The sequence below is a fragment of the Monodon monoceros genome, unplaced genomic scaffold (genome assembly GCF_005190385.1).
Source record: "Monodon monoceros isolate NGI ecotype Baffin Bay Population unplaced genomic scaffold, NGI_Narwhal_1 Super_Scaffold_11, whole genome shotgun sequence".
In the NCBI taxonomy this organism is placed as follows: domain Eukaryota; kingdom Metazoa; phylum Chordata; class Mammalia; order Artiodactyla; family Monodontidae; genus Monodon; species Monodon monoceros.
The window spans coordinates 108,154,609-108,174,120 of record NW_021703767.1 but is presented as its reverse complement, the minus strand read 5'-3'; the positions used below and the strand labels follow the sequence as shown (position 1 = coordinate 108,174,120).

Genomic DNA, 19,512 nt, shown 5'->3' with positions numbered 1-19,512 from the left:
CCATCCTCGTCTCGTTCATGATTTTGTCCTCAGGATTATCCCCCTCATTTAACAACAGGTAGAAATAAGCCACTCTTTTTTTTTTTTTTTTTTTGCCGTACGCGGGCCTCTCACTGTTGTGGCCTCTCCCGTTGCGGAGCACAGGCTCCGAACGCGCAGGCTCAGCGGCCATGGCTCACGGGCCTAGCCGCTCCGCGGCATGTGGGATCCTCCCGGACCGGGGCACGAACCCATGTCCCCTGCATCGGCAGGCAGACTCTCAACCACTGAGCCACCAGGGAAGCCCATGCCACTCTTTACTAGTAGAAAATGGTCTAAGTGACCTTCTCTTGTAGCTCTGCCTCAAATTCACAAGCAGTTATAAAGTAGTGGAGAGAAAAGAGCAGCCTCAGACATGATGCATAAAGAGTCCCTTTATTATAAGTAATCAAAAGTAAACAAATACTCTCTTTAAACAAAAGTTAAATATGGCTGCCCAAAATGACTAAAATAATACAATGGCCAATAGTTAAACTCTCTCTTCATATATTATCACTACATGTATATCGCCCTCAACCTGATAACTTTTTATAGAGCGTTTCATTTTTCCTAAAAGGATATTACATTAATCACAATTTATTTAAATTATTCTGATATTACATTTATAAGAATCATCTCTTAAATATTTAAATACATTAGAATGCAACTTTGATCATTTGGGGAAATTTCCCATTTCAACTCAATGAAAAATATTCATTATATTTATCCATTATATTTTATTCTTTTTGGAGTAGGTCACCTCCAGATCTCTTGGAATATTTCATCCTTTTCTACGAAAGTGTATGCGACTCAGAAGTTCTCTGAACTTCAGTATTAAGGAGTAGTTATTCATGTTTTCTTTCCATGTTTCATAAGTCCTTCTAAATTTGTCATAATAACTTTCTTTTTTCAAGTTGAAATCTGATCCAATTTTTTTTAAATAACTGTCTTTTTTCCATATTTCTCTCCAGGAACCTTTGAATTTTTCCAAATAACTTTCTTTTTCAGATTCTTCCTTCCATATTCCTTCTCCTTTTTTTAAGGCTATTAATTCAGCTTTAAGTAAGTTTCTGTGAATTCTCCAATAGATTTTAGAATCATAATTTAGCCCTTTAACGAGAACAGTTTTGCCAAGGCCTCTTCTCAAAATTTCTTCATTCAGACTCACACTAAAATATCTACCCTTGAATAAAAAAATAACACAAGCCAATTATTTAATAAAGTTACTAGCATACCTGTAACACTTTATTTACTTTAAAATCAGTCATTCTGCAACTTGAGTCCTCCAAATAAAAGTCAAAAATATAAATGCAAAAGGGTCCTTAAGAGCTTAAAACAGTTAATGCTAGATCCAAGAATTTCATTACTAGAAGAGACCATTGCTCAAAGACAATTCACTCTTTTATAACATATAGTTCTCCACAGGCTCACTGGTCTCCAACCCAAAAATGTGCAGAAGCAATAAAGCACGAAAAGGGTTTTTTGGTTTTATTGTTGTCGTTTGGAGGGGAAATGGAGCACACACCAGATAGGTAAAATGACAGGAGGCCATAGCAAAAGAGAAACCAAAGAAAAGTAACGAAACTAAAACGTAGACAAATGCAAAATGAAATGAATCATCACTGAACTGTTAATTTAGGTTCAAAAGTCCAGTGTTTGAGGAAGGCACTGGCATGTAAATACATTTTTAAAAGATGTCCCATAAAATAACGAACATAAAAATAGTCCTGGCCCTTGAATCTTCACCCTTCAGGAAATTTCATTCATACCTCACTGCCTAATGAAACCAGATAAATGGGATTTTTTTTTTTTCTCGCTAATTTACAGTGTAAAGGAGATCCTGCTTAGCTATTTCCATAGTCCTTGTGGGATTTTAACTTAACAAGGTTAATTTTAACAAAGTATTAGTAATTTTATAGCTTCATTAGACAAGTAATTCACAGTTAAATTTTTTTTAATGTGAAAACTAAAAATTTAAAGTAGGAAACATTTTCTAAGACTATATAAAGGAATAAAGTAACATTTGTTCCTTTAAATGCAGTAACTTTTGGTACATGATGATAAGCGGCTAAGAAATACAGTTTTAAAGGGATTATCATATTTGTCTCAATGTTTTAAATTTAATGAGCTGAACCAAAATAAAAATAATTAAAATTCAACCTCACACTACAGTAAAATTCAACAGAAGTAAATTACCGAAATTGCATAAAGCATAATTTGGTCACCTTCTAGGAAAGAGTATAAGGTAAAGACAGATAATGTAAAGTGTGGGCTCAGAAGCCAGGAAGAGCTGGGCTTGAATACCGGTTCTTCTACTTGGTTACCCAGAGTCCCCCCTGTAAATGGGAATAAAATGATTCCATAGGGGGGTTTTGAGGATAAATAATATATACTCCTCAACTGAAAAGAGAAGTTAATATTTTTGTAAGGCCTTTGGGATCTTTTATATACTTTTGTATTATCAACTTAGTCAAGTGTAAGATGCTTCAACCAATCAGTATTGGATAATTCTTATTTTGAAAGAACTGAATGTGATCTGGACATGCAAAAATTAATGGATTTCACTAGGTGTTCTATTAATAATTCACAAAGCTTTAATAATTAAAATAGTTACAATTCTAATCACTTTAATGTGAGGTTATTTTTCTCTTCAGATTATTCTTGTTTGTTACATAATAAGGAACTTTAAAAATAAGAAAAATTACCCTTAATCCTGTTATAATAACATATCAACTATTTTATTTTTCCATGTTCTTTTTTCAGTAATCGTCCACCAAAAGAAATTTGGAAGAAGGCACATCAAAGGACTCAAGACAGTGACAGGGCAACAGTAATGAAGCTCTCAGGCATCCGCAGTTACGGAATGGCTAATGGCCAGTCATAAAGGTAAGGAAACTCTGAGGCAATGTCTTCAGATGACTGACTACTGATCATGAATAGTATTTAAATAGGCTCAATTTAAATATGCCCAGTAGTATTAAATATGCTCAATGTTTTTAGAGTTCAAAGACTTATATGTTAAGGCATACCTATCTACAAGGTATTGGAACAGAATGAGCAATATTTACCTTCAGAAAACACCCTTGCTCTTTGCAATTTTCAGTTGACAAGTCGCACTCAACAAGTGGTTTATAATAACAAGTGTGATATAATGTCCATAAATAAATGTATAAGATACTCCTTAAACTGGCAATGTCCAGAGTCAATAATAATTCGAAGTTTTTTAACTTTTTTTAAATTTTCTATTTTTTCTATAATAAACATATAAACATAATTTTTTCTATAATAAACAAATTTTATAGCAAAATTTATATATGAAACATCTAGTTCTCTATACATAATCACTGTGAGTCATACTTTAAAAAGACAAAAAATTCAGTCTCATTATATATTCAAGGCTCTGATTAATGACGAGTTTATGTATTAAATAATAAGAATAAAATATTGCTAGTTATTTCTTCACACTACTTACCTTATTCACTAAAAGGTAGCAAAAGAGTGCTGAATTCTCCTTTCCAAGAAGTTGGAACCATACTACTTGGGAAGGTTTTAGCTCTTTTTGTAACCACACCTTCCCAGTTTCAGTGAGTTCTACTCCAGCCAACTTAACCAGCAAAGCACCACACGGCTCTTCTAAAAGGGTTAGGGAGAAGAGAGTTTTAGCTTTAATACCACGTTGCAAAAGCAAATTCCAAAGTCATTTGGGCTCCAAAAAACAACTGGATATATTACGTTTATTTATAAATACCCAGACTATCTAGATATAGATCCATTCATTTCTATAGTCAACCTGTCTTTTAAAACAATACAAGTATGTAACAGATGGAAATTTCAAAAACTCATTTCAGTAAGATCCAGAACAGGATGTAGGGTTTAACCAATTTGCCTTTTTAAAAAAAATCTGCCAGATTTGGGCTTCCCTGGTGGCGCAGTGGTTGGGAGTCCGCCTGCCGACGCAGGGGACGCGGGCTTGTGCCCCGGTCTGGGAAGATCCCACGTGCCGCGGAGCGGCTGGGCCCGTGGGACGTGGCCGCTGGGCCTGCGCGTCCGGAGCCTGTGCTCCGCGGCGGGAGAGGCCACAGCAGTGAGAGGCCCGCGTACCGCAAAAAAAAAAAAAAAAAAAATCTGCCAGATTTATTTCTCTGCACACATACACGTAATGCTACAAGATATGTCGTTCAATAATATAAGCTCCTATGACCAATAGGACTGTATAAACTGCATTTTCACTTAATGTACTAAGGATATTTTCCCATCTCAATAAATATTGATTAATATCAATATTATTTTTTTAATATACATCTTACAAAACTGACTTCCAGACAGGATTTTATCAATTTATTACCCAAGTAACATAGTGATAAGAAAGTCTGGGCAAACTCTTGATAAAATTTTAACCAATTAAACTTTAATAACAGGATTTTATTGCAGAAAAAGTTTATAACTTTCCATAAAGGATAATGGCTGACAAAAAAAAATCTTAATGACTTTTTTTGAAAGAAATTATACATTTAACATATGTTAAACTCTTATACAAGTAGCTGAAAGTATAAAGTTAAGTTCATTTAATTACTAGGGAAAAAGTAATACTTGAGTTCAGGAAGATATCCTAGAAGCTTGCCACAATATTATTTGATGATAGAAAAACATTTTCTTTACGGCATGGGTTCTTGAAACCTGTCCTAGAGTTTCAGTTCGATAAGTATCAAAAGGTGTAAGTAGGATTATTTCCTTAGAAAAATCTGTGACACAGTAAATACACAAATTAGATTAAGGCAGAACATATAATAAAGACTAGATGAATTTAAATCATTGGTACATAATGAGTTAAGGGAAGCTTGAAGATTCTGAGGTCTCTCTTCAATCCTTTAATGCTGCCATCAACACCAGCTGTCTTCCAATAAAACATCCTCTAGTCTTTAAGACCAAAATTTTTGGGATCAAAAACATGAATTTAAGTCAACACTATCAACCTGAAGTATTAATGTCCTAATTCTTCACTTCACAAAAGGTCATTGGGATTCCTTTAAAATTAGCAATTCCCCATTAAGCATTTAAAATATGATGCGGCCAATAAAAATTTAAAAATAAATCTTCCAAGAACTAATCTACTGAATAAGGTTAGTTATATACATCATATATTTTTGCCCAAACAGTTGAGGTTTTTTTGAAAAAGGAGATGCAACTTTTAATGCTTATGATGTCTAATTTTAGCTTTGTGTGAATCCCTCTATCTTACCAGCTCTTCAACAAATCTTTTATGCACATATTTTAAAAAAGCCTAATTCATACTGTATTGGATGACACAGATGATGCCAAAGGTTATAAGGGGACAGCAACATGGGCTCCAGTGGAAGAGCCCAAGAGCAGGACTTGGGTTTTGCAGAATGAACAGAGAGGCAGGAGGAGGAAGAGGAAGTGAGTATGTCAAGTAAGGGAAAGACCATGGGCACCTGGAAAAAACGGCAGACATAAGATGAATATGGAAGCAAATCACCACTAAGGAGTTTGCTATATTTCTGTTCCATCAGATGGGTCGGAAACTTCATAACTAAATATTCTTAAGGTTTTTATAAAGATAGTACATGATAGAAAAACAACTGATTTATACCCTCAATTTAGAAAACATTATAAGTGAATTCATGACAATGGACAATTTCACGAGACAGGAGTATCACATACGTCAAAAAGATTATTTTTTACCATCCCCGGATAGAAGAAGCTTTGAGTAATATCCTCACTAGATTGCAGGTTTTGTGACTACTGTAGGATCACATCCATTGTTTGCCACTATATACTGAGACTGTGACAAAACAGCAGGCATTCAGTAAACATTTATTGAAGAAATGAAGTGTCCTAAGAGTTCCGCTTCATAAAAATTTTCAGCTCTGTGTGTGTTTGCCTCCTCATCATACACACCAAAGATAAGAGCATGGAAGGAAGGGATATCACAGAATAGTCATGAGGAAGGAGTCTTGGAAATATTATAATTCTCTTCTTTGATGGTGGTGGAAACCATAAGCCAAAACTAGAAATAGAACACAAGCTCTCCACGCCAATACACATTCTACTACACCACACAGACTCTACTCTGATGCAGTTTTCTGAGCTAAATCTTTTTGGTTAGAATGGCCTTAACTTGGGGAGCCTGAATCCTAGCCTTCCTTACAATAAAATCAAAAGTCCATCCCTGGGACTTCCCTGGTGGCGCAGTGGTTAAGAATCCTCCTGCCAATGCAGGGGACACGGGTTCGATCCCTGGCCCAGGAAGATCCCACATGCCGCAGAGCAACTAAGCCCATGCGCCACAACTACTGAGCCTGCGCGCCACAACTACTGAAGTCCGCACTCCCCAGAGCCCACGTGCTGCAACTATTGAGCCCACGCACCACAGCTACTGAAGCCCACATGCTCTAGGGCCAACGTGCCACAACTTCTGAGCCTGCGCACCTCGAGCCTGTGCTCCGCAACAAGAGAAGCCACCGCAATGAGAAGCCCGCGTACCGCAATGAAGAGTAGCCCCTGCTCACCACAGCTAAAGAAAGCCTGTGTGCAGCAACAAAGACCAACGCAGCCAAAAAAATAAATTAATTTAAAAAATAAAAAATAAAAAAAAATAAAAGTCCATCTCTATCTTACAGGCCAGGTAGTAAAAATAGTGAAAGGGACATAAGGAGCTTTCAATTAACAGCTATTTTTAAATGAAAAAGATTATGCTGTAACATCTTATTATATCAGTCAAAATAGTGCTTGGAAAGCAACCTTCTAGTTCTATAACCATTTTATAAGTAAACAGGTTTAACAAATGAAAATGCAAAATGATCTCTTTAACATCAACAATTTATGTCAGTTACAAAAAGTATTAACACTACCGTTACATTTGTACTGGTTATCATCTGTTGGGACGAATAAGACATGTCTGTTTCTTTAACTTTTGCATCTGTATACATAAAGTTGTGGACTGGGTAGCAGAAAATCTGTTTTCTACCTTTGATTTCATCAACTGTTAGGTAGATGGCTTCATACATGGCCTTTAACTTCTATAGAAAATATTTAAATAAGTGGGGGAGAAAAGTAAGTTTCCTTTCAGCTCTAAAATTTTGATTGTTCGTACCAACTTGATAAACATTTTTATTTGATGTGAAACCCATTAATAACAATATGTGTTTATGGCAATTAGAGTGCTGTGGCATTGCTCGACTTCTGGGGCAGATTCCCACTGAATACCATCCCTGAAGTTGTGCGATGTACAGCCTGGACAATCACAAGTGATGACCTTGCTGTCTAAGCACTAAAGAATCATCACTATTTCAGACAGGAGAGATTTAAATTATTGTAGCATTATTACAACAACTAAGAAGGTAGAGGACTTATGAAGTATAAACCATGCTTAGAGCTGAAATGGCCATTAAATGGCCAAATAAACATCTCAGGTATCTTTCTTTAGGGAAAAATACTGTTTGATTTGTTAAAGAAGTCAATCATTTCAGGTATGTCTGGGGAAAAAAAATTAATCTTATTCCTTTGCAGCCCTATCTAATTGAACAGAGTGATATTCATTCATCTGAGGCTAAAGAAATAAGAATCCCTTTCTTCAAAACAGTAAAATAATATTAAGAAGATCTTTAAATATAACTCAGTTAATTCATTTGACAAATTTTGCCAAGTCTCTGCTAGCTAACAATTATTTTTCTAGGGACTGTGAATAATGAGATAGATAAGAAAAGTTCCCTGCCCACCAGGGGCTCACAGTTTAATAGAAGGATATAAACCTAGATATATAATTACAGGAAAATGTGTTTCAGTACTTTAATTGCAGTGTGTATAAATTGCTTGGGGGACAGGAAAGAAAGAGGCTAATTCTGCTTGGGAGTTAAGGAGAGCTTCACAGAAGAGCTGACATTTGAGCTAGATCCTAAAGAATCCACAGGAGCCAAGTCACTCTGGGCAAAGAACTATGCCCAGGGCATGAGAACACATGGAAGCAGCAGGCATGTCTGTGTGGCTGGGGGCTTTGCCATGAAGCAGGGAGAAATGGGAATTGCAGCAGCAAAGCTATGGACTCTGCCCAGCTCTCCAGCCTCCTTTGGTGTCTCTTGTCCCCTTTTTCCCTATGCCCTGGCCAGACGAGCCTTCACGTGCTTACCAAAAGAGCCAACTCATCCCCACACATATTCTTCCTAGCCAGCCCCCTCCCATTCTTCGGGTATCTGATTAAATAGCAACTCCTCAGTGAGGCCTTCTCTGACTACTACATATGTAGGTTCGCCCTTCATACAACCTCCAATAATTCTCATCCTATACCCTGACCCTCTTCTTCATAGCTCTTAGGACAATTTTTCATTTGTCTGTTGCCCATCTTCCACCTGTACTATAAGCTCCAAGGGGTAGAGTGGTCTTGTTTATTTCACTCCGCACGTACAGCTAGCATAGGACCTAGAACATAACATGTGCTCAATATTTGTGGAATAAATGCTTGAATGCCTGAATGAACGACTGAGTGGTTGAATAAGAAAAGGAGGGAAGGAAGAAAAGAAATCTAGAGCCAAATTAAATAGTTCTTGTATGTAAGTCAAGAATTTGGACTTTCCCTCATAGACAATGGAAAGTTACTAAAAATTAAAATGACTTTTTTTTGCTATTTTTAAAATAACTTCTAATAAAGGAACATTAAAATAGTTACTTAGTGTTATTATTTTTGCACCTTACTTACTTCTCCATGAAGATATAATAGGTAAAGTAATGGGAATATGTTCAATCTCTAAACCATTCTCGGTTATTCGGCGTAGTCGTCCTCGTAGTTTAACATTCCTTCTTATAAATTCTACTGGAATATCTGAAGGACTTGTGAATTTTGATGTCTGTTGATTTACAAGGAGAAAAATATAACATTTTATTACCATTTTCATATTAAAATTAAGCATGTCAAATTCTCTAAACATTTTAAAGAAGATATAACCACTGGAAATTTTTTATTTGGTTCTTAATTTTATATTAAAATTTTAATAAGATTTAACACAAAGTGTTTATGGGAACATTATTTAGAAATATTTAGTCATTATTTTACTATTTCAAGCTACTATATAGAGAACATTAAACAGACTCCTAATTTCTAAAAGCCTACATCCTCGAAATATGACACAATCCATCAAAAAGCAGTGAGTCTAAACATGGCACCACACAAATCTGGCTAAATAGTCACTATCCTATACTATAGATGTACCATCTATTCATGCAGGTACTGCTGGGAGAACCTAACCAAAACTGAGGCAAGTTAAATTTGACTACTAATCAACAAGGTTTTTTCCCTTATTTTTTATCTTATAGGAGAAAAAGGCCCCTCCCAAAAGGCCAACATTAGGAATTTATTTAAATACCTAACACCTTGGAGTTAGTCAACATTTTATACCTGTGTCTTCCATATTAACAGTACTATAGAGATAACCTTAATTCATAATCATGGCTGGGTGAGAACCTCATACAGGCAGAAGGATAAATGAGTACCCAACTTCCTAAGATAGTAAAGTTGGTCTAAACATTAAAAAAATTTTTTTCAAACAAGAAAAATATTGTAGCAGACAAATCCAGAATGTGGAATGTTAAAAATGGGATAAATGATTTGGTTACTCTAACAAATCAATGGAGTAAAGGGGAAAAAATGGGGGTGGGGTTCTAGACTGTTATAAAATAAATGAGTCATAAGAGATATAACAAACAAACGCAATATATGAACCATTTGAATCCTGATTCGAACAGATCATCTATTGAAAAAAGACACCACTGAGACAATCAAGGAACTCTTAATATGGTCTGGGTATTAGATGATGCTAAGGGGTTATTAATTATCTTAGATGTGATAATGTTCTAGGACAGATGGACACTGTGAGTCTCCTGATGCGGCACAACAGGAAGCAGTATACACCGTCACCTTCTTGTTCACACTAAATCTACCAAGGAAACACAAATCTAGACTGTGGGACATTCTCTAAGACAAGTGGCTTGGGCTCTTCAAAAATGGCAGTGTCATGACAGACAAAAATTAAACATAAAGTGGGATAAAAGTCTAGGTTAAAGGAGACTAAAGAGACATGACAACTAAATACAGTGTGTGATCCTGGGCTGAACCTTCGACTGGGGAAAAAACAGCTACAAATGATATTTTCAGAAGATAAATATGAATATGAACTGGATTTTAGATATTACTGTAAAAATATTAAATTTATTAGCTGTGATATTAATGTGACTATGTAGGAAAATATCCCTGCTCTTAGGAAGTACACTATGAAGTCCTTATGGGACAAGTTCCATCATGTCTGCAACTTGCTTTCAAATGGTTTCACTGAGGGAGAGAGAAAGCACAACCATGGCAAAAATGTTAACAACTGGTGAATCTAGATAAAAAGGAGGTGACTGCTTTTTCTAGAGAAAACACTGTGAGGAAAAAGATTCTGAAGATATGTATTGTCAGCATTCATTCAAGAATGTGGAATATGCAGAACATAAACAAAAGGGAAGAGAAATCCTAAATCAAACACACATGAAAAGTTTGAGTGAGTCACCTGACAGAAGTTGTCTATGAAAAGTTTATGGGAAAGACACAGAAATGTGGGCTAAACATCCACATAGATGGCTCCCAATATGGTTCTGTGACATCCCTAGGGTAGCACTGATGAGTTAATGTCAATGGGAGGGGCGCTCTAGGAGTAAGCCACAGGGCTCTGACCTGGATCCTCTCCTGTTTAATATGATCACCAGTGACTTGAATGAGAGCATAAGGATCGAACATCAGCAGGTCTGATGCTTGGAAGGGTATGAATACTAAGTCGGAGTTAGTATTTTAAAAGATCCTGACAGGGCTTCCCTGGTGGCGCAGTGGTTGAGAGTCCGCCTGCTGATGCAGGGGACATGGGTTCGTGCCCTGGTCCGGGAAGATCCCGCATGCCGCAGAGCGGCTGGGCCCGTGAGCCGTGGCCGCTGAGCCTGTGCATCTGGAGCCTGTGCTCCGCAACAGGAGAGGCCACAACAGTGAGAGGCCCGCGTACCGCAAAAAAAAAAAAAAAAAGATCCTGACAATTAGAATGAATAGCTACAACATAAAAGTCTGCCCCTGTATCCTCCCAAACTAAAGGATAGAAGAGAATAAAGCAGTATATATGGAAAAGATTTACAGGTTTTAGTTAATTGTGAATTCAAAATGAGTGAAAATGTGACAAGGCTGCCAAAAACAAAAAGTGCAAACTCCCTCTCCTCTTTGCCCAGCACCCCCCCCCCCACAACTCCCCTCTGCAAAGTTCCACCCAAAGCAACATTATTAGAAGCAGGATCCAGAACAAGAGAGGTGAGGGAGAGAATACTCTAAATCAGGCTCTAAGTGGAATCTATCTGGCTGTTCTGGGTGTCATATTTCATAAAAGGCTTCATTGAACTGGAACAAAGCCAGAAGAGGAGAAAAAAGATGGTAAAGAGCCTGGAAACTACATCACCTGAGAAAACCAAGAGTATTTTGCCCAGGGAAGCAACACTTAGAAGGAGTAGAGAGGGACATTAAAGATGTCTTCAACTACTACAGGTCCATCCTTTAAATTCTGAGGTGTTTTCATTAAAGGATACACATAAAAGGGCAAAAGTGTGCCTTGATGTTTGGAGTTTTGGAAGTTATTAAGGAGCTAGGGGAGGAAATGGAAAAACGTAGAACCCAATGTTCTACTTTCACGAAGCTCACAGTCTATGTGAAGAACCTCTAAAGGCAGATCCCACTGCATCTACCTCATGATGGGAGGAATCCAATAATCCCTCAACAGCCAAAAGTTCAGTGCAGCATTTCTGTGACACAGAAGGCATCATCTGGAAGAGGAAAAGACAATATGCATAAAACCAGAATACAACTATAGAGCAACACATGAATAGGTTTAATATAAAGTGTAAGTGCTAAAGTGTCAAAATGGAAAGGATAGGAACACCTGAGGAAGACATCTTTCAACAAAAAAATCCTGAGTTTGTGATAAACACAGCCTGCTCTCCGGAGCAGGCAGAAAGATGATCCCACTAACAAGGGTGCTATGCCCAAGCTTCAGAGGGTGAAGGGCATGTCCTAAAGGCAAACAGACAAAAGCTGGAAGCATCGCAGTGAAGAGAAAATAATAAGGGTTTTAAATTCAGGAAGATGTCATATGAAATCCAGTTCTGCCATGTACTAGCTGGATGATCTTGTCAGAGTTATTTCTCTGACCATCCAGCTCCTCATCTATAAAAGTTAGGCATAAGAATACCTCTATCACAGAATTATTTTACCTATTAAATGAAATTATATATATAAAGGGCTCAGCACAGTACCAAACTTAATAATCTTTTTTATTTTTTAAATACGAAATTTGGAATTGTCAATCTGTAACTGAAAGAATATGAGAAACTGATAAACTCTCAAAGGGAAGAAGAAGGAGAGAAAACCAGCAATCCAAAAAGAAAGCTGGAGAGGAATTATCAAGGCTCCTTGTGGCAAGATATCAATGCAACATCCATTCCCAAACCCATTCTCCCTTGCCAACATGCTCTGTATGGGGTGGAAAAGCCGAACGGCCACTTGCCCAGCCTACTTTCCCCAGCTAGAGGTGGCCATGTGACAAAAGGATGTGAGCAAAGGTCTACAGAGGGCTTCCGGGAACATTTTTGCTTTTTGCATAAAAGGAAAAGATGCAGCTGGCACCTTCCTTCCTTTTTCCTCTCCTCCTGCCTTGAGCAGCCTGCTATAGCAGCCATCTGTGCCATGAGGAAAGGCAAGGAAAATCAGACAGACCTAAATTCTATGTTACTGAGTCGGGGAAGCAATGCTAGCAGCCTCTAACCTCCAAACTTCTTGTGACATGAGAAAAATCAACTTTTTAATTGGTTAAGCCACTGTTGATTGGGGTTTCTCTTATTTCTAGCTAAACATCTCCAACTGTTCTATAACAGAGTTTTTTATCCCCTAATGTTCCAATGTTCTTTTTCTCTTCCTTAGTCTGCTCTTCTCATCACTATTATCAAAAACCATAAAATCTAAGAAAAAGACACCAAACTTAAGTCTAAAATAAATAATGTCATAACTATATATATATATATATATATATATATAATTGAATAATTTGCATAAGTCAATGACGTACCTAACATAAGCAGGATTAGGACATGAAAGTCAATGAGAAAAAAAAAGAAGAATTAAAGTCAGTGAGAATAAAAGTGAACATAATAAACAGTAACACACTCTGATTTTTTTTTTTTTTTGCGGTACGCGGGCCTCTCACTGTTGTGGCCTCTCCCGTTGCGAAGCACAGGCTCCGGACGCGCAGGCTCAGGGTCCACGGCTCACGGGCCTAGCCGCTCCGCGGCATGTGGGATCTTCCCGGACCGGGGCACGAACCCATGTCCCCTGCATCCGCAGGCGGACTCTCAACCACTGCGCCACCAGGGAAGTCCGTCACATGCTGCTTTTAATATTACCAAAGTGAAGTACTGAACTATATACTAAAAATAACGAAAAACTTACAATGATCTCTAATTGATTCATGTGTTTTTTTAAGGGCTAATAAGAGAAATGATCCCTCAGCACTATTTTCCCCTTAACTCTTAATCAGATAATTTAATATTTTGGCAATTTTGGAAACTTCAAAATACAGATATGTCATGGAATGTAGAGATATAAGAAAATGAAAAAAGTAGAACGAAAAGAACTAAAGTTTCAAAAGCTCCATTCTAGAAGAATATACATAGGCTAAAAATGAATGACTTACAAAACCATGGAGGTGTTATAAGAAAGAGCCTATTAAATATAAGGTTAAAAATGAGTTCAAGCCCCCCCACCCCAAAAAAGACAGCCACTTCAATAAATGGTGCTGGGAAAACCGGACAGCTACATGTCAAAGAGTGAAACTGGACTACACTCCATGCACAAAAATAAATTCAAAATGGATTAAAGACTTAAACGTAAGGCCTGAAACCATAAACCTTCTAGAATAAAACACAGGCAGTATGCTCTTTGCCATCAGTCTTATCAGTACTTTTTTGGATATGCCTCCTCAGGCAAAGGAAACAAAAGTGAAAATAAACAAATGGGACATCAAACTTAAAAGCTTTTGCACAGTGAAGGAAACTGTCAACAAAACAAATAGGCAGCCTACTGAATTCGAGAAGATATTTATTTACAAGTGATATACCCAATAAGAGCTTAATTTCCAAAATATACACAGAAGTTATACAATTCAGCATCAAAAAAACAAACAACCCAATTAAAATATGGGCAGAAGACCTAAAGATATATTTTTCCAAAGAAGGTATACAGATGGTCAACAGGCACACGAAAAGATGCTCGACATCACTAATCATCAGGGAAATGCAAATCAAAACCACAATGAGATATCACCTCACACTTGTCCGAATGGCTATTATCATAAAGACAACAAATAACAAGTGTTGGTGAGGATGTGGAGAAAAGGGAACCCTTGTGAACTGTTGGTGGGAATATAAATTGGTTTTGCCACTATGCATAACAGTATGGAGGTTCCTCAAAAAATTAAAAATACAACTACCATATAATTGAGCAATTCCACTCCTGGGTATTTGTCCAAAGAAAACGAAAACACTAATTTGAAAAGATATATGTACTCACATGTTCACTGCAGCATCATTTACAGTGGCCAAGATATGGAAGCAACCTAAATGCCTATCGATAGATGAATGGATAAAGAAGATGTGGTATGTATATATACAATGGAATATTACTCAGCCATAAAAAAGAATGGAATCTTGCCACTTGCAACAACATGGATGGACCTAGAGGGTATTATGCTAAATGAATAAGTCAGACAGAGAAAGACAAATACTGTATGATTTCACTTATACGTGGACTCTGAAACATAAATGAACAAATGCAACAAAACAGAAACACAGTCATACATACAGAGAACAAACAGTTGGTTGCCAGAGGGGAGGGGAGTGAGGGAAGGAAAGAAATAGGTAAGGGAGATAGGACTAGGAGATAAACTTCTAGTTACAAAATAAATGAGTCACGGGTATGACGTGTACAGCATGGGGAATTTAGTCAGTAATTATGCAATATCTTTGTATAGTGACATGGTAACTAGACTCGTGGTGATCATTTTGAAATGTATTGAAATATCAAATCACTACGTTGTGTAACAGGAAGTAACACAGTGTTGTAGGTCAATTTTACTTCAAAAACAAACTCATAGAAAAAGATCAGATTTGTGGTTAGGAGAGGTGGGGGTAGGGGGAGGGGGAATTTGGAAGGTACAAACTTCTAGTTATAAGATAAACAAGTACTAGGGATGTAATGTTCAACACGATTAATATAATGAACACTGCTGTAAGTTATCTATGAAAGTGGTTGAGAGAGGAAATTCTAAGACTTCTCATCACAAGGAAAAAAATTTTTTTTCTATTTATTTAATTTCATATCTATATGAGATGATGGATGTTCACTAAATTTACTGTGGTGATCATTTCATGAGGTATGTAAGTCAAATCATTATGCTGTACATCTTAAACTTATACTTTCACTGTATGTCAATTACCTCTCAGTTTAAAAAGATGAGTGCAAGGCACTAAAACAAAAAGAAGGGAAAAGAGAGACAAAAGTTTTGAAATTGGTGTCTGGGTGAAAAGGCAACAGTTGGAAAAGATATAGTATGATAAAGTAATGGGGTGTAGTCAATGATAATACAAAACAATATAGAGATAAGTGTAGGAAATAAATATATATAGAAGCAATATATCCATCGCAGTTGGATGACACATGACACTGACACTGAACGTGACACTGAAATTACATCCTATGATAACAATAAAGTGTATTAAAAAATACTTGTAAATCTTGAATTATCAAATGGATTTCCACAATGTCTATTATTAATACATTATTGAAAAGGCAAAAAAATACACTAAATGAAAGCATAAATTATTTAGTTCTAAGGGACATAATTCAACGGCGATTTAAATTTAATACCACCATAGGAAACACTTTTGACTGTTTTCAACATCTGAAATGCAAATTTAGTGGTTACACCATTCTAGCAAATTAAATCCTTTTCAGATTCCTTTTTAAGCAGGAAGAAAAATGATTATGGAAATACAGGCTGTGCAATTACTTTCCATAAAATCCTGTGGATGTGTTACTTTTAAACCAACATCTTAAAATATGTTCATTGTTCTAAAATACTATTTAAAAGCTTCTAATATGAATAACAAAATGATACACCGCTTGAGATATCATCTTTCTCGTTTGAAGTGAGAAAAATTAACTGTCTGGTGCTTATCATAATGTCTTCTTCATTTTTTTAACTTACCAGTCGAACACTTCTTAGAAGTAACATTACTCCAGCTATGGCCATTACGGTGCTGATGTTCTTCAAAAAGAGATTTAATGATTAACCCTAATTATTACTCACAATAGTGAAAGTACTAATTAGAAGGCAGAAAAAAAAATCCTCTCTGTACCTAACTGCCCAAATAAGGCATATCCTTCAACTAAAGGTCCACTTCTTCCAAAAAAACTAACTGCCCACCCGCCCATTAATCTTCCCCTTTTTCTCCAACCAAACTGGCACACACAGTAATTATATACATAATATGGTACTGCTCTCTATTGACTGTATTGCTTTAACCATGAGTTCCCTGAATGCATGAACTAGTCTAATACTTACTTCTTCTGCAAGACCCACAGGAACTCCATAACCCTGAGTCTGCAGGCAGAATTTAAGTATCTGGTAGAAAACTTTATCACCAAAACCTTAAAATATAGCACTTGGGAAATACATGTTGCAAACAGTTGGGAAAAACTTAGCGATACCTTTGAAGTGCTTCGTTGAAACTGAAACAGACCTAAAGGAGTTTAATTAATTTAATAAGGATACTGTAATTCCCTCAACAGTGGTAATCTAACATGCTTTCCTTCAATAAATACAACTAAGCATATAAGAGATGAAGTTGAAAATATACACAAGGGTATTCTGTGATTGGATTATTTGGAATGAACTATCCATGTGCTTGCTAACTTAACACTGTTTCCTCCCCAGTGCTGATGAGGTTATTTTTTAATTTGTAATAACCAATGCATCTCTTCCTGCTTAACTGGAAGAACCAAGGCCTTGTCAATTAACATATATGTGTGTGCATATTCACATATATATATTGCATTAATGCTACAAATATTTATCTAGCACTTACTAAGTGGTATTTACTACTCTAAGGACTGAGCTGCACTGGTGAGTGAAAACAGACATGGTCCTGGCTCTTGTGCTGCTTGGCTGCAAAGTATTTGCAAAGCTGATGATCCTACTCAATTTCCCAGCAGAATTCAACAAAGTTAATCACTCCATCTGAACGCATACTCTTCACTTGGCTTCCAGGACACCTGGTTTTCCTGATATTCCTCCTCCTCCCTGTCTGTTCCTTCCTAGTCTTTGCTGACCTCCTTTTCAGGCCCCAAATTCTAAATGTTAGAGAGGCCCCCAGGTCTCAGTTCTAGGGCTTCTTCAGGAGCTTTTCTGACTGGCTCCAAGACGTCATCCAAGCTTTAAATACTACTCAAGGTTTATGCAGCCCATTCCCAAAGTTATATGCCCAGTTCTGATTTCCCTTCAATACATGACTCCTGTCTCCAGTTGCCTAGAACATCTACAGCTACGTTTAGAAGTCTAATGACCATCTTCAAGTTCACTCATCTCCATCTAGAGGTCTCATAGGCATCCTCAAGTTCACACGTGCAAAAAGCTCCCTAGATTTCCCTAACAATTCATTTATCCCAACTCCTCTATATCAGCAATTTCCAACACCATTCACGAAGCAGGCAGCCCCCTTTATTCCTCTCTTTGTTAGAAAGAAAGGAATCACCACAATCCTCTCTTGTCTAGTCGCCGAAAATGCAGCCTCCCCCCCCCCCCCGCCCCCGCCCTTTGTTGGAACTCCAATGGCCTCTCACTGCATTAAAGAAACGAACTCCTCCATTCTCCGCAGGCCTATGGAGTTACGTGCCCTGCTTTGGTGTCTGCCCGGCCCTTCCCAACCGCCCCCGCGGCCCCGCACACGCTGCCCTGACCGGGCGGCCCTCGAGCTGCTCCCCCGCGGCCTTCCATGCCTCCCCGGCCCGGCGGGTCCGCTGCCCGGGCCTCCCCAGGACGCGTCTCCTTCAGGCTCGCGCCGCGCCGCCCGCGCCCACCACCTGCCCGGCCGGCGGGTCTGCGGTACCCGGACGAGACGCAGGTGGTCGTCTGCCCATTGCGAGATCCACGCCACCACATTGGGCGCCGCTCGGTCCCGGTCCCGCGGCGGGGTGCCGGCGGCCGCGGGCCTCCCCGCCATGTTCCCAGCCTCCCGCGAGCCCGCGCCGCCTCTTTGACCGGGCGACAGGGGGCGCCTCTCTCCGCAAGAGGGCGGACGTGTTCGCGTTCCTCCGGCTGGAGGGGAAGCCGTCCAAGCGGACCGCCGGGTCCCCTTCTCCGCAGCCTAGGAGTGGCCGGGGGCAGGCCTCCCAACCCATAATGAGATATCTTCACAGTGACCCCAGCATTTATGCAGGGTTTTCCCACAGCGCAGGAGCTCTCTGTGATATGGGGACAGGAGCTGCAGAATTCCTGGCCATGCTGATGGGAGATGATCACTTTCAACTCGCTTAACTCACATCTGTGGGTAGCATGTGCCACACAAGAAAGAAGACTGAAGTAGATCATTCCTTACACCTGCTCCCAAATATAACAAGATGCGTATTTCTTATAGTTGAATTGTTGCTTCCTAAGCCAAATATGCTCTAAATCTTTGAACTGTTAATTGATTAAATGTAGGGAGCTGACATATTCCAAAAATCAATACATGGATATTAACTTATTGCGGTAATCATTTTGCAGTATATGCTTATATCAAATCATTATGGTGTACACCTAAAACTAGGAAGTGTTATGTCAATTATATATCAATAAAAAATCAATACAGTTAGTGTATTTTAAAACAAACAAAAATAAGCCACAGTACAGTGCAAATTATATAATATTTATGTAAAAACAATTGTGTGTCTGAACCATGAAAAGCTGTGCAAGAAACCTGTAACAGGGATTACCCCTGGGAGGAAGGATCTGGGGGTAGGAATGGGAGGGAGGTTTCACTATCTGCCGGCTCTAACAGAACATTTTGCAAAGACAGAAATGTTCTGTATCTGCACTGTCCAGTTTCATAGGTAATAGCCACATGTGGCTATTGTGTGCTTGAGATGTAGCTAGTGCAACTAAGGAATTGAATTTTTAATTTTATTAATTTTGATTAATTTACATCATCACAACTGGCTAGTGGCTACCATATTGGACAGTTCTGTTTTACCGTATGCATATATTCCCTTTAAAAGTCAAAATAGAGTATGCTGTGTTCCTAATAACACATATTATAAGGATTGCTTCAAGGAATGTGTTGTCTGAGTACTATAGTCAATGCAAAGTAAATACAATAGCTAACACT

At 38.0% G+C, this 19,512-nt stretch overlaps 1 protein-coding gene across 2 annotated transcripts; it reads right to left on the bottom strand.

The window, feature by feature from the left end:
* Positions 1–407: 407 nt before the first annotated feature.
* Positions 408–18,547, bottom strand: CUNH3orf33 (chromosome unknown C3orf33 homolog). Of its 2 annotated transcripts, none has more exons than XM_029214902.1 (5): positions 18,230–18,547; positions 16,356–16,415; positions 8,732–8,879; positions 3,491–3,651; positions 408–1,201 (listed from the first exon to the last, which is right to left on the bottom strand). In XM_029214902.1, exons 1-5 carry the CDS (start codon positions 18,545–18,547, stop codon positions 800–802), a joined length of 1,089 nt encoding a protein of 362 aa, XP_029070735.1. In that variant the 3' UTR covers positions 408–799. The 2 variants fall into 2 exon arrangements, with proteins under 2 accessions (XP_029070735.1, XP_029070736.1); XM_029214903.1 differs by having other exon boundaries at positions 18,256–18,383.
* Between the last annotated feature and the right edge of the window lie 965 nt (positions 18,548–19,512).

Coding starts and splice junctions, on each gene's coding strand:
- CUNH3orf33 (XM_029214902.1), bottom strand. CDS start 18,547: ATGGGTTGGGAGGCCTGCCCCCGGCCACTCCTAGGCTGCGGAGAAGGG. Junction 16,416..18,229: donor CAGACCCGCCGGCCGGGCAG/GTGGTGGGCGCG, acceptor CTCTTTTTGAAG/AACATCAGCACCGTAATGGC. Junction 1,202..3,490: donor GCTACCTTTTAGTGAATAAG/GTAAGTAGTGTG, acceptor TTTTTATTCAAG/GGTAGATATTTTAGTGTGAG.